At 39.0% G+C, this 16,239-nt stretch overlaps 1 protein-coding gene across 1 annotated transcript in view; it reads right to left on the bottom strand.

Moving 5' to 3' along the window:
- The window catches only part of NCOR2 (nuclear receptor corepressor 2), a 737,979-nt gene that overhangs the window by 374,696 nt on the left and 347,044 nt on the right, over positions 1–16,239 (bottom strand). The window contains exons 7-9 of the mRNA XM_082255577.1: positions 16,054–16,110; positions 14,068–14,120; positions 12,360–12,426 (exon numbers count right to left, since the gene is read on the bottom strand). Coding sequence (XP_082111703.1) covers positions 12,360–12,426; positions 14,068–14,120; positions 16,054–16,110 — 177 coding nt within the window. The remainder of the gene's footprint in view (positions 1–12,359; positions 12,427–14,067; positions 14,121–16,053; positions 16,111–16,239) is intronic.

Below are 16,239 nucleotides of genomic sequence, written 5' to 3' on the forward strand. Positions count from 1 at the left end.
TAACAAAAGGAGACCCCAGATTCTGCCCCCCCCCCCATGTGAATGAGTATGGGGGACATAGCAACCCTACTCATTCATCAAGAAATAGTGTAATATAAAAAATGACAGTTTTTGACAATTCCTTGATTTAAAAAAATGAAAATTAAAAAAAATCCATCATCAATCACGACGACTGCGGCCTTCGCTGACCCGAAAAAAAAAAAAAAAAAGAAGAAGTAGTACAAAACAATAATGTACAGTCAGCAGATGATAGCCTTTACAGAATAAGGAATACATAACAGGCATACAGTGGGGAAAATTATTATTGAATCCCCTGCAGATTTTGTAGGTTTGCTCACTTGTAAATAAATGAGGGGGTCTATCATTTTTAACTGTGGCCAGTCTGTGGGAGTCAGAATTATTGTTAGTTGGTAGGGGATCGAATACTTATTTTACTCACTGAACTGCAACTCAATTTAAAGCATACAGTATGTATCATGTTTTTTTCTGGATTTTTGGTTGATATTCTGTCTCTATGATTTAAAACACACCTAGGATAAAAATGATAGGCCCTTCATTTCTTTGCAAGTGGGCAACCTTGCAAAATTTGCAGGGGATCAAATAATTATTTTCCCCACTATATATCACAGTATAATGTGACCAAAGAAGGTCCGGTTCACATCACAAGTGATCACAGTCAGTACTAAAAATGCCATACGCCCCAGTCCATTGCAAGGCTACATAACAGAGGCCCCCCATAAAGCTGTTTTCCTATACCAATACACCAACTTTGTGGGCTGGGAAACTAGTGCTGCAGCTAAGAGAGAGAGCACATTTAGAAACATAGGGGATAAGAAACGTGCCAAAAGAAAAGGGCGAGAGGGAGAAATAAAAATAATACAATAGAGAAATAAAAAAGGAAATAACAAAGCCGAGGTCCGCTTTGATCGGCTCTCAACTATGGTAACCCCAATCTTGGTGTTTTGAATGCCTGTCACATGCCTACTGCTGTTACAAGGATGTTTATATTCCTTGTGACAGCAAAAAAAAAAAAGTGTTAAAAAAAAATTAAAGCAACGGTGTAAAAAATGAAATAAATTATTAAAAAAAAATTAAAATTAAGTCAGGCGAAACGCCCCCCCCCCCGCACATGTCCCACACATGTGAGGCATCACTGTGAATGTCAAATCGGGGGCAGTATTTCTAGCACTAGACATCCTTTATAAATCAAAAGAGGTAACCTGTAAAGGCTTTAAAATCTTCTATGGTTTGTAAAATTTGCGCGCCATTTTAAAACCTGACATGTTTGGTATCCATTTACTTGGCGTAACATCATCATTTATATTTTACAAAAACAAATTGGTTAATTGTGCCTTTTTGCATTAAAATTTAAAAAAGTGAATTTTTCCCAAAAAAATTGCCTTTGAAAAATCAAATACTGTGAGACATAAAAAAAAAATGCAAAATCCATCAATTTATTCTTTAGGGCCTCTGCTTTAAAAAAATATATATAAAATGTTTGGGGGTTCCAAGTAATTCTCTAGCAAAACATACTGATTGTTGTTACAAAGAAAAAGTGCCAGAAAAGGCCTGGTCAGGAAATATTAAAGACCTTGGCCATTTAGGAAGTGGAGCGGTTTCTTTTCCGTGCACATCTTGTGTGTCATATAATTGTTAACAGAATTGCTAAACAACTAGAGTCATCACCATTTGGCTAGGAAATCCAGCTTTCAGTATTCTATTATCACAAAGTATACTGGGGAAGTTGGCAAATGGATAATGATTTACTTCCAGGAAGTCTAATGTAAACAAGATTTAAATGCTTGCCAAAAATGTACAAGAAAGTGAATTCCACTGAAACAATACTGGTAGGAAGTACAGTATCTACAGTCAAAAGAATAAGTTTGTGAACCCTTAGAAAGGCTCTGCTTTTTAGCATGAATGATTCTTAATGCCTCATGCACACAGAGCCTAACAAATGCCACTTATACAGGAATTGCGTTTTTTTTTCAGCCTGTTAAAAGCACCTCTATGTAAGCTTGCATGCAAAAAAAAAACCGAGCATGCATAAATGCTAAAGACCTGTAAAGTGTATGAATGTTCATGCATTCTAGTAACCAGAACAAATTAATATTCTGGCCAGCAGGGTCACCCATACCATGGGTCCCGCTGGGTCTATCGGACCCAGGCAGCATTTGGAGAGGTGCAGCAAATTGACTCCTAAGATTTTTTCCCAGCATTTTTTTGTCTCATCAGTTTGCGGCGTGTTATGGACGGCATTTCCCCATCTCATACTGCTGTCCGTAGTAAAAACGGACAAGTATGAGGAGGCTTAGCGTCTTCTCTGGGGAACATCCCTCACGTGATCGCGTTGAGCGCAATGATGTCAGACATCAGAGCACTCCATCTCACGTAGGGCAGGCTGTATCTTCGAGGGCGGTGGCTGTGGCAGACACAGGAGTGACAGGAGGACTGAGGACAGATGAACAGTGGGTGTTTGGTGGACTGGTCCGGTCATGAGTTATGGAATAAGATAACAGTATATATATTTTCTACATTTTATATATAAAAAAATAAAAAGGATGTGGGGGCCTTTTGGTGGGCTTGTTTTTTTTTTTTTTTGGGGGGGGGGGCAGCATTTCATCCTTCAACCCAGGCATCACAATGTCTTGGGCCAAACCTGCTGGCCAGTAGAATGTATTTAAGTTGAAACGCTATACCCATCTAAACACGTGTGCAATACGCATTTTACTGCCAGGAGTTCTGGCATTCAGAAAAGCTTTTACAGACTTCCCATGTGCATGAGGCCTAAACGCGTTCTAATCTTCATCTAAATTAGATTAATGACCGGGGGTGGGGGGGTGGTTAAGGCTATGAATGGATTGAATAACAAAAAATGCAAAATTTGTTAGATCCTGAAAAGATGGTAACCAGCGACTAATATTGTATTTGATATTTTAGGTGCAACAATTAATTTGGGGATTGTTTTTATTTGCCCTATTGTATATTGATTCATCAATGACAATTTGTTGAAGTGCCATTGTAGAAGAAAATTCCATTGGAGAACGTTAGGCAGAAAATAAGGAGTTATACAATATGACAATGTTCCAAAACACAAGAGTAGCCACAAAAGTGTTCAAGCAGAAGAAATGTGGTATTTTAGGATAGATAAATCCGAGTCTCCACTCAAGACCCTTTGGAATTTGCAATGGACTGAAAGAGCAACTGAAGCAAGACATACCTAACATATACCTGAATACTCCTCTAACTGCTGCACAAGATATATGAGCAGAGGAAAGTATAGTGAAGGATATTGCCAGTAAATATTGCTCCCAGTTGTTTATAATTGTACAATTCTCTTTATCCATTGAAATGAGATAGAATATGGTAAATATCGATATATGTGATTCATTAAATTAATGATTAGACAGTGTTGGAGGGATTAGTCATAGAGAAGACCATAAGGTCCATAGGTTCTACACACACACACGGAGATACACCACATAGAAATTAACTTTAACAAATTGGACTGGCAAAAATGAGTTCTTCATTCTAACAGTGCCTACAGATAAAATTGAAATACTTGAACAAAACCAAAAAAATTTGCCTTTTCAATCATGTACCAAAAATATAATAGATGCACTGATGTACCATGAAAAAAATATATACACCTTAGGTCTCCGAAGCTGGCATTGTCCCCCCTTTGGCAGAAAGAGCTTATTGTAAGTGCTTTGTACAACTGCTCACCGTTTTTTGCTTTTGACTCTTTCTTTTGCATAGTATTTGTGGTTTTCCTTGCATGAACTGCACTTTTAAAATGCCCCTAAATGATTTCAATAGGACTCAACTCGGAGTTTTAACTAGGCCAGTCAATAACCTTCTATTTCTTCCTTTTGCAACATTTCTTGGTGGACTTTCTAGTAGTCTTCAGATCATTACTGTGTTAAAAGATCAATCTCTGGTTTAACTTTAACTTTCAGATGGCAGCCACATGGCCCCATGCTCTCACTTACAACACACTTTAATATTAGGAACAAATGTATACTATTGACTTGACAACTATAATCTGCCCAAGCTCTTAAGCAGCAAAGCAACCCCAAACCATAATATTTTCACCATCCTGCTTCACAGTTGGCAAGAGATTCTTCTGATATGCTGTATCAGTTTGTGCCAAACAAATCTACTGCATTAATGGCCAAACAACGCTATCTGGTTCATCAGACCACAGCACATTGTTCCAGGCTTGGTCTTTGCCCACATGTTCAATCGTATACTAATCCTGCTGTAATGTTCTGTTTTTATAGATGCATGAACTTTGACACCAACTGTTGTAAGAGTTAAATGCAGATCCCCAGGAAAGTTTCTGGGTTTCAAGGAGACTTCTTTTAGCATTAAAAGGTCATCTCTTGGGCTGAATTAGCCAGTCCTGGATAAATTATTAGTTGAAGACTACACTACTTGTAGGGATCAAGAGAGAGGTTTAGGAGCACCTCTCATATGCCCCCAACTAGGGGTGCTCCTAAACCTCTCTCTAAATCTCTGTTATTAGGATGATAGTACTCCTTGATACTTGTACTACCTATCTCTATATCCCATGCCTTCATCATTTTACACTACTTGTAGATTGTATTCCTTAACAAATCAATCTAAAATATTTTGGCAATATTTTTATATTCCTTTGCCAGATGCAGATGGATCCACAAATATATTTCTTAGGCCCCTATTACATTGACTGCTCAGCAGATGACAGGTCGATGTCAACTCTGCATGCCCGCTATCCTCTATGGGCTGTTGGATGGAAAAGGACCGCCTGTCCGTTTCCACCTGATTGTCATCCTATGTGCCAGACAGATGGGGAACGAAACCCCATATGTATGTTTTTAGAGAACAAGATTGGATTGGATGTTGGAGGGCGTCAATGGACGCATGTCTGTTGATATCCACCGCTCCATAGAGAGCAATGGATGGTCTGATCGGGTCCACCTGAAAAACTGACAGGTGGACCTGATCGATCCATCAGTGTGAAACCAGTGTGACCTTAGGGTCTTCGAAAGCCCTTTTGATCTTGGCATGACAACACCACTCATGCCAAAGAGAACAGCAGACCCTAGATATCTGGGGTACAATTAAGACAGACTCCACCTACATGCTCCCTAAGGTATAAATGTAGACATAAGTCTCATTTTCATGAAATGGAAATGGTGATAAATGTAAGAGTGCACTTGCTTTTTCCGTATGACAAATCTGCAATTTTGTTAACTTCGATAATGAGAATAAAAACGCCATGTCAAGCATATCACATTTATCTCTAGGCACTATTTAACCATTTTATGTTTGCCTGTTCAAATCCATGAAATTTGAACCTAAGTTTTTCACATGAGTGTGTATTTGCATGCATATGTATTCACTTTAATTCATGCCTCCACCTCTTAACTTCCTTTCGCTTTCACTGTGAGTAAAAATAAAGCCTACTGTGAACTATCGATTGCAAGTTGCAGCTTGCACTAGTTTCAACATTGTCACATGGTGTGAATCATACTGTATGCTCCTCCATACCTTGATGTAGAAGGTAATTCCTTTAGCTTCTGGTGCTGAAAAGAGCAGTGAGGAAGTGAAGGAAGGAAAGGTATATGCTGTTATGTACAGGTAAAATAAAGCAATCCTGTTGCTTTGCTTTGAATGGGGAAAGCATGGGTTTGGTTTAAGGATCCGTTCCCTGCAGCACATACATACCCTTTCTTGTCTTTCCCGCAGCTCTGCGCTCTCCCTGTAGGCTCAGAAAATAGTGGGTACAGCCAGGTATAGTGGAGGATGTGCCTCATCCACCTACCTCCCATGTACCATTTCTGAAGCTTGGTGATTGGCTCAATGCTGTCACACAGCGGCAGAGAGAGTCCTCAGCACTGTTTAAGCTCCTCCTACAGCTACCTGGAAGGACTTTTTTCTCACTCACAGAGGCAGAACAGAGCATTGGGAAGTGAAGAAAAGATAAACTGTTGCTTTGCTCTGCATTAGCAAAGCACATAAATGCTTTATTTTTTTTTTAATCTCCAAAGACTGCTTAACCATCATGGTCATATTTTGTATAGTATGTGTGCAATGCCTCCAATGATCTACTGTATTTTATTTTGTAAACTGTATATTGTATTTTAAAGAAAGGAAAATCCATATAATAAAAGAAAAAAGGAATCCATAATTCCTAAAGTTTGTGCAGGATTCTTTCCAGCATAAACCATCCCTCAGAGCACAGTATTGTGCCGAGTACAGGGCACTTGTTCAGTCAAGATCTGCTTTGCTCTTTTCCTGCCAGTTTCTACCGCCTTAACAAATGCTGAGAACTCCTATACTATTACAGGTTTATTTTTCTTGTAAACTCACTTGGAGATTGTTTTACAAATGTTCTGTCAATGTAGCCAGAATAATAGAGCAAATGTTATGATATCAAGACTGGAGCAATAAAATTCAAGCTGTGAATTGATGATCCACACCACTCCCTCAGTTCTTCATATTGCTGAACTGTTTCTGACAGCATGCTAATGAATTGCATAGTGGAATTATCTGGTACTTTCCAAAGGTAATTACCCTCTGGCATCTCCCTAAAGGAATACCATAAGGGTTTCTTCTATTCTACCCCTCCTTAAATAGGAAGTACCTTCAGATATGACCTTCGTAACACGCACTTCCAAGTCCAGCACATTAAGATTGTATGGACATTTTAGAACTTGTTTCCTAAAGACTCCATATGCTTCTTAATCCTGGCTCAGCAGCAAAAGCATCTGTGTGAAGGACTGCCACTGTTTCGGGGACAAATGATGCTAAGAATCGTTTATAACAAGTCGTAAGCAATTCTTGCATGCAGGTTGCTTGAAAATGTACATTGTTCTAGCCAGCAGATTTCACATATTTTTTTAAAGATCTATCATTGTGGTCGGAATTGCAAGTTTAGGGGATGTTATCCTGATAATGCTTTTACTACAGGTGTATTTTTCTGACGAGCAAAAAGAGTGCAGACAATAAAGACTAATGTCTAAACTCTTTTCAGGTCATTTTTTAATTAGATATCAAAAGTGAGGATCAATATGATAACCACTGGAACCAGCACCTTTCAAAAACAAGATCACAATGCATGCACCCATATTTCTATTCTTGTAGGTATTCTTTAATGCAGATCTAGCATATTATGGAATGGAGTTGTCCATAAAGCACTATGCTACTCCTTCTTAGTAGTATTTAACAGTGTCTCCATTACGGTCTTTTTTTAAATAAAAGTATGTAATTGTGAGGTGCAGTAATTCATAGCAACCAGATCCTAGTTCATAATGAGGAGAATTTAGATGTCAATTTCCTCCTGTGCATGCTATTATGGACTGGTAGAGTGAAACGCACAGATCCCCCTCATATAAAGGAATAAATTAGTTCAGAGTACATGTAGGGGCCTGGTTGGGAAGAGTTTAGCATGAATGAGCCAAGTCTGCAAAGGGGGCTGAGGGCCTGACTACCCACCACCATAAACTAACCTTTCCTCATTCACAGGCTGCTCCATTCAGTTGTCGGGAATAAGGAAAAAAGGTCTTGTGTAAGCTCCAAATCGACCCAGCTTACACAGGGCTATAGACTCCTTTCTTGGTCCCATGTGACATCACTAAGCCAGTTAGAAGGCACCCAGCCCTGTCACAAAGGAGAAAGAGTCATATGCTAACCCATACCCAAAAGTGCCGGGTATTTCTCGCCAATCCCAGAGGCCAAAAGGATTGGGCAAGGGGGCATTCACAAACCAAAGAAAGTTTCACTTTAAGACAGAATTTAGATTTTACGCTTGCAGTTCAGACAGTATTTGACGTGCATCTTGATATGTTGACGTATCTTGCCTTTTCTACCAAAGCCCTAACTGTTCAGCTTCCTGGATAAGCCATTTGTAACTGTTTTTAAAATGACGATGTTATGCTTCAGAACATAAAAGCCTACATGTATTTGGCTCATCTGCGTGTACTTTCTGCTATGAAAGATGTTTTTTGCAAAATGTGTTCCCCTAATTGCACAGCAAAATTACATCTTTATTCTTTTCTTGCTTTTCTGAGTGCAGCTGGCTGGAGAGAGAGAAAAAAAAAAAAAAAAGCTTTTATTCCTCGGTAAGCTGTGGTGATCAGTCAGAAAGGAGAAGTTACGCTTCTGTACTTTTAATTAATTCTACCTTGTATTTTGCTGGATCAGCGTCTGTTCCTTCATACCTTGAAACATTAAGCTGTCCTTTGGCACCAAAAGCTCTGTGCAATCGGCACCTTAACCTGATGGTATTAAGCTTTTTTCCTTTTAACCCACACTGTTCCACACACATTTTAATGTTTTACACTATGGAGGTTATTTAAAGGGCTATTCCAGCCAAAATGCTGAACACGTTGTGAGAAGAGTTAGAACCCTGTCAGGTTTTTATTGCTGTTTTTTTTTCTCTGTCTGGGAAACTTAGGAGTTGATTTACTAAAACTGGAGAGTGCAAAATCCGGCACTGCGGTGCATGGTAGCCAATCACCTTCTAACTTCAGATTTTTCAATAAAGCTTTGACAAAAAAAGAATGGAATCTAATTGGTTTCTATGCAGAGCCACACCAGATTTTGCACTCTACAATTTAAGTATATCAATCCCCTACTGTCATCTGCTGTCCTGGTTGAACAGAAAGAGAAAAAAAAAAAAAAAAGATGGAACGCCAGACAATCAATTTAAAAGTTGATAAATCTTTAATCTTGACATTAGGTTTACAGTAAACAGCCCCCAATGAATTTCAGAGGCCAACAACCCCCCCCCCCCCCCCCCCTCATCAGAGCTTGGTTAGTTAGAATTCCTATAGGAACTTATAGTTTCATCTTGTGCAAAGAGATCCTAAATCAGAAACAAGTAAATCAAAAGCTCGAACTGGTACTCCTGGCACTGTCTCTGGGACAGAAGTGGAGGAATTTCTAAAATGTTAAAGATGTCACTAAAACAGGAGGTAGGGGGGAGTCTCCCAAATGGGACAAACATGGGATTTCTGCCCTTTTTAGTTTGATTTCCTTCCACTTACTGTTGTATCTCTGGGATAAAAGTAAGGGAAATCGCCCCAGATGGGACACACAGAGCAGTAATCACAACTCTAAACAACTATCTTGCCCAAAAATAAGCCATAAAATGCCTTGACACAATCCTATACTACTGAACCTAAAACTGGTTCTCAAATTATGGTGGGGTGAAAAAAGGGTATCAAAAATCCTCTGCTGCAATTCTGCCAAATATAAATAGCCTGACTGCATATTCTGCCTCATTGTTCCTCAAGCCTTACTCAAAACAAACCTGAAATACAGTTATAGGAAACCTGAAATGCCACTTGGATACATGGTCCTATATTTTAGGCTGTAGCTATGCTAGAAACCAGTAGTTCTGGATGCACAGTTGGACACAGGGGCATCAAGTAATTTGTACAGTTTTGCCTTCAAGGAAAACTACTTTTTTGTTGATTCTTGACAAAAAATTACAGTTTTAATCTTTATGTTTGAAGCCTGAAATGTGGCAAAAGGTCGAAAAGTTCAAGGGGGCCGAATACTTTCGCAATGCACTGTATCTTCAGAATAACAAAAAGGTAGAAATCTGAAACAAAGTTGGTTAAAATCCTTTCAATGTACATTGATTGCTCAGAGGGGAATGTTTTTTTTCTCAACAAAAGTGGAATTACTCTTTAACCACTTAAGCCCCGGAAGATTTTACCCCCTTCCTGACCAGGGCCTATTTTGCGATTCGGCACTGCGTGACTTTAACGGACAATTGCGTGGTCGTGCAACGCTGTACCCAAACAAATTTGATGTCCTTTTTTCCCCACAAACAGAGCTTTCTTTTGGTGGTATTTGACCACCTGTGCGATTTTTTTTTCTACACCTGTAGCCCTACGTCGCTCTGCCTGTGAGGGGCTGACTGCCGACGTAAATAGTCGTGCGGCAGTCGGCAAGTGGTTAAGCTCTGTAAGCAGCTAGTCTTTTTTAACAAAGCAGATAAGGGTAACTTGAAAAACAAGTGCCTATAGCTCTGCCTGAAAATATATTTTTTAACTCTATATTTTACTCCTGAAAATTAAAAAGCAAAAGCAATATATGCAAAACCACTACATTTAATTTTAATGAGGAATAAATATTTTTTTTCCTTTGTGATGGAAGTAATGACATGTAAATCTCGTCCATTTTTAAACAGGAAAACCTATAAATTCAATAAACAACTTAATATTACAGGCTGTACTGATGTGCTAAACCAGCAACTCTGGGTGCACAGTTTGTCCAACCACAATTTTAAATGAACCAATTTTAAATGAACACCTTGTTTTTTCTGTTTTTTATTCATGGAGAAAGTGTGGGTATTATATGAATAAAGCCGGCACACGAAAAGTCTTCTTCCAAGTAAAATACTTTATTCCAACATGGATAGCGGTGACAACATGACAAATGCTGACGTGTTTCGGCTTTACGCCTTCCTCATAGAAAGTGTGGGTATGCTCTGTTCGAAGAAGGCTATGCCATGCATTCGTAGTTAGAAAGACTCTGTGGCTGTTATAAAACCCATTATAATGTTCATTATACTTCACATTTCTGAAACCCAATAAGCCAAGTGTCCATCTGTATTCCATGTCAGTAGCAACTGGTAACCCAACATAAAAATGATTTTGATATTTGCCACTGCATGAGCCAAAATCCCATGAGCTTCATTCACAATCTGGTTTGGACTTTGCAAACTGTTTAAGTCACAGCGACCTCCAATATAACTTGATGTGTGATTAATAACATAATACTTCGCAATTCTTCTGCTACTGTTCACAGGTTTACCCGACCCAGATTAACTTACATTCACTTACATGGCTTGCAGAGTCTCAGCAGAATTGTGGGCAATTATCAATTACCTCAAACCTTATATATCTTTTGGATGGGACTTGATTGGGATGCACTGTGTGAAACTGTACATTTTATTTCTGTAATTGGTTTATATACTGGCAGTATTTTTCACAGTTCTGGGGATATAGAAGATCTATTAAAATAGTTTTACCCATACAAAAAGTACATGAACCAGAAGAAATAAGAGGTGTGCTCCAAAATGTTTTTAATCCCTAGTGTACGGTCTCCAAGGCTAGACAGAAACAAGATGCCAGTAAAGAGAAACTAAGCTAGAATAAGGCACTTGATTACCATACAAAAATAGAATGAGGGAAAAGGGGAGCTTTTGCCCCCTTTTTTTCTTATGGGATGGTGGTAGGAGAAAGATTAATATAAATTTAATCCAGTAAAGATTAATTTATGTCAGCGATTTAGCTCTGTCACTCTGAGGTAAGGGGTCAGGCTGACCTTTTAGCTCTTATTTCAAATTAGCCCCCTTCCCACTCAAATTTCCCGCTCTTTAGGCTGGTACCTGGGGAGATCAGGCTGAGTATCTAGGGAGTTTAGGCTTAACCCAATTTTTAGTTTGGAATAAGCCCCCTTCCCGCTCTTTTCTCCAGCCTGAATGCCCACCGGTTTGTTCCAGAATCGGTTCTGGGGGTATTTAAGCAGGTATCCCAGCTATCAGAGCTCAATCACTTTAGAATCATAGACTGTGGTGTTCCCCTCCCTCCCCTTGGTTTGTCGTGGCCAAATTATTACATGGTAGGGTCACCTCTGCTTTGGCAGAGGGGAAGCAGTGCATGATATCTTTGGTTATATATGTTGGGTGATAAGTTAAACAAAATATGTTGTTTATACAACCCGAGTTGTAGCGACTGGGTTGTTTAAATTTTGTTATGATGTTTGATGTGTTTTTTTTACTAAAAATTGATACCAGTAATAAACGTCCGTGGCCCTATTTATCCAACTCAATGTCTGGTGTTATTATTTATGGTTTTATAATAAATTGTTGATATTTTTTTATTATTACTATTACAACTATTCCGGCCTACCATCCCATAGAATATGGCACTGTGCAGAGAAAGCTGTAGGCCAGGGGTCTTCAAACCATGGTCCTCCAGTTGTTCAGGAACTACAATTCCCATCATGCCTAGTCATGTCTGTGAATCTCAGACTTTTACAATGCTTCATGGGATGTGTAGTTCCGCAACAGCTGGAGGGCCGTAGTGTGAGCATCCCTGCTGTAGGCGGTATTGTCTTCTCTATAGCCAAATGAAGATGGCATTTTTTTATTTTTTTTAAGGTATAAGCAGTTAAAGTTGATATACTTTTTTTTGGTGACATATGCCTTACCTCTCAGAACTGCCTTCATTGATATTGTAATTGTTGTGCTTTAAGAAGCAAGATTATCAAAAAAGGCTTGTTTTTTCCAACACAATTTTTTAACAAATTTTGGCACGTTTTGGCAGCAAGTCTGCACATCACATAACACTTACCCACTGCTTGCGTGCATGATTCCTCCTTTTAAAATATAGTATAAGCTTCTTGCGCATTGTCTGATTTCTAGAACAAGATGAAAAAAAAAACACAGGCTGTAGGACACTGACCAACATATGACCCTTATGTTTCAAGATTTTAACAATCATCTAGCCCTTCTGTAATAATCACAGACATATTAAAAAACCACAGGAAAAAGTAGCAGGAAAAGAGGAAGGCAAATAAAAAACAATTCACCAATAGAAATATATGTTTTTTAAGCATTAATATACTCCAGCTAGACACATCTCAGGAGCCAGTGCCCATAAAAAAAAATCACTGATAGAAATATATGTGTATTGTTAGGTATAATTATAATCTAGGTAGACACATCTCAGGTGTCAGTGCCCATAAAAACATTCTCTGATAGAAATATGCTTATTGTTAGGTATGTATACACTCCAGCTAGACATCTCAGGAGCTAGTGCCTAGAATCCCTGAAAAAGAACAGCCAGTACTTTACAAAGCACTAAGAAATCATTTGCATTAAAGAATATGTTACCCCACCGTTTCATATTCCTAATATGTGCCAGCTGGACCATGTACTTGTTTGAAAACGTATCCTGGTCTATTTGCATTGCTTCCTTTGTGTTAAATCACTGGTGTTCCTATCAGTCCCTCTGCTTTCCTATTAAAAATTACCCACATTAGGCATGAGAGCACAGTGTGGTCAGTTTTCTAGCTGTGCTGGGAACTCAGCCTGCTCTCCTGCAACAATCAGACCTGCCCTGACAAGCCCCTTCTTAGACAGTTAGTCACTGGGAAGACCAGTGTGCTGCTGTTTATCCTCCACATCTCTCTAAGCTCCTTATGCAACTGAGACTGGAGGTTATGTGACCACTTATCAATAAATATATTTTAAAAAAAAAGGTATATGTATTGTAGCAGAGCATCCCAGAGAGAGCTGGGAAAAGTAATGTTCAGGGTTTATTCATCTCCCAGGCTCCTCTCATACACATTTAGGGATCTCTGATCCACAATCCAGGTCCTCTCCCCCAGGCTAATTTATATTCACCTGAGACAGACAACCAGTGCTCTCAGGCTGGGAATCAGAGAACTCCTGTCTGTGAGAGCAAGAGCTTGGTAAAAACTAACAAGCTGTATATGTGGAAGCTGACAAGCTGTAGGCTTGCTCAGACTGTTAGTTAGGGCCTGTATAGTTATTACCGAGACACGGCTAGGTTTTTGTTTTGTTATTTTTTCTGTGTGTTTTCTGAGACACTGTACAGCCCCAGTATATAGACTTGTAAATATCACAATTAAAAACTGTAATGTTTTGTCACTACCTTCTTGGATTTGGTATCTGTACCTGAGAGACTGCTTATCCCAGGGAGCTTTGTACCTGCTACCTGTTCTCCGCTCACAGTATGCACGAGTATTTTGCCTTTCATTTCTATTTAAACTGAAAGGCTTGTTTTACAGGGTAAGGATTCACATATACTTTAAGCACAATTCTGTAAAAATATGGATGAGTCTCATGAACTTCTTATTTTTTCTATATTTTGTTTTCCCCCTATGCATAAAGCGGTTTCCTTTTTTTTTTTTTCACAATAAAGTAAGGCTGTTTCCATATCTTTTATTTTGCTAATGTTAAAATGAATTGTCAATCAATTAAGTTTTTATTCTGTTATTAAAAACTATACAAATCTGAATTCGAAGCACACTTACATTTTAATATTTTCATGGTACTGCTTGGTGTCTGACGGCTGGTTGTACAATGGCTGCAATGAAAATCGATAAACAATTATCTACATGAAGCAGCGGTGTGCTGCACACACCTCACGCTAAAAGTTCCAAATCTCAGGACTGTGTTCATGGAAGGCAGAACCTTTGCTCATATACAGTGCCTTGAAAAAGTATTCATACCCCTTGAAATTTTCCACATGTTGTCATGTTACAACCAAAAACGTAAATGTATTTTATTGGGATTTTATGTGATAGACTAACACAAAGTGGCACATAATTGTGAAGTGGAAGGAAAATGATAAATGGTTTTCAAACTTTTATACAAATAAATATCTGTAAAGTGTGGCGTGCATTTGTATTCAGCCCCCTTTACTCTGATACCCCTAACTAAAATCTAGTGGAACCAATTGCCTTCAGAAGTCACCTAATTAGTAAACAGAGTCCACCTGTGTGTAGGGTATTCTCAGTATAAATACCGCTGTTCTGTAAAGCCCTCAGAAGGTTTGTTAGAGAACCTTAGTGAACAAACAGCCTAATGAAGGCCAAGGAACACATGTTTTAGAAGAAAATGGTCGCACACAAGTGGCGAGCCGAGATTCAGCACCTACCCTGGATTGTGGATTTTGATTTGACTGAGCGGTGTCATCTCTTTTTAAAGAACACACCTGATAGGTCAGTGATAAAGTGTAGAAAAGTTAAAAGCAGGGTTGGGTTATAAAAAATATCCCAAACTTAGAACATCTCACGGAGCACTGTTCAATCCATCATCCTAAAATGGAAAAAGTATGGCACAACTGCAAACCTACCAAGACATGGCTGTCCACCTAAACTGACAGGTCAGGCAAGGAGAGCATTAAGTAGAGCAGCCAAGAGACCCATGGTAACTCTGGAGGAGCTGCAGAGATCCACAGCTCAGGTGGGAGAATCTGTCCGCAGGGCAACGATTAGTCATGTACTCTACAAATCTGGCCTTTATGGAAGAGTGGCAAGAAGAAAGCCATTGTTGAAAGAAAGCCATAAGAAGTCTTGTTTGCAGTTTGCGAGAAGCCATATGAGGGACACAACAAACGTGAAAGAAAGTGCTCTGGTCAGATGAGACCAAAATTTAGCTTTTTGGACTAAAAGCAAAAACAATGTGGTGGAAAACTAACACTACACATGACCCTGAACACACCATCCCCACTATGAAACATGGTGGTGGCAAAATGTTGTGGGAAGCTTTTCTTTAGCAAGGACAGGGGAGCTGGTCAGAGTTGATTGAAAGATGGATGGAGCCAAATACAGGGTAATCTTAGAAGAAAACCTATTAGTCTGCAAAAGACTTGACTGGGGCAGAGGTTCACCTTCCAGCAGGACAACGACCCTAAAAATACAGCCAGAGCTACAATGGAATGGTTTAGATCAAAGCATAGTCATGTGTTAGAATGGCCCAGTCAAAGTCCAGACCGCAATCCAATTGTGAATCTGTAGTAAGGCTTAAAAATTGCTGCTCACACACTCTCCATCCTATCTAACAGAGGTTTGACATGACTTGAAAATTTCTGTTCACAAAAACACTCTCCATCCAATCTGACAGAGCTTGAGCTATTTTGCAAAGAAGAATGGGCAAAAATGTCAATCTCTAGATGTGCAAAGCTGGTAGAGACATACCTAAAATGACTTGCAGCTGCATTTGCAGCAAAAGATGGTTCTACAAAGTATTGACTCAGGGGGGCTGAATACAAATGCATGCCACACTTTTCACATATTTGTAAAACATTTTGAAAACCATTTATCATTTTCCTTCCACTTCTCAATTATGTGCCACTTTGTGTTGGTCTATCACATAAAATCCCAATAAAATGCATTTTATTTTTTGGTTGTATCATGACAAAATGTGGAAAATTTTAAGGGGTATGAATACTTTTTCAAGGCACTGTAAGTGTTTAAATCATTTTCTAGAGATGGTGAACCATTAATGTAACATACCAGTTCTACATGAGGTCCCAGTCCTTCCAGTATCCGGTGAGCGGCCTCTGCTTTTTTCTGAAACACAAACAGGTCTCATCAGATCTTAGGTCTTTATGATACTGATGCTGTAATATAACATAAGATGACAATGCAAGTAATATCTCTTATGGAGAGCTCTTTACACTGCAGTATACAGTGATGGTG

The sequence above is a fragment of the Pelophylax lessonae genome (genome assembly GCF_965119305.1).
Source record: "Pelophylax lessonae genome assembly, chromosome: 1".
NCBI classification, from domain to species: Eukaryota; Metazoa; Chordata; class Amphibia; order Anura; family Ranidae; genus Pelophylax; species Pelophylax lessonae.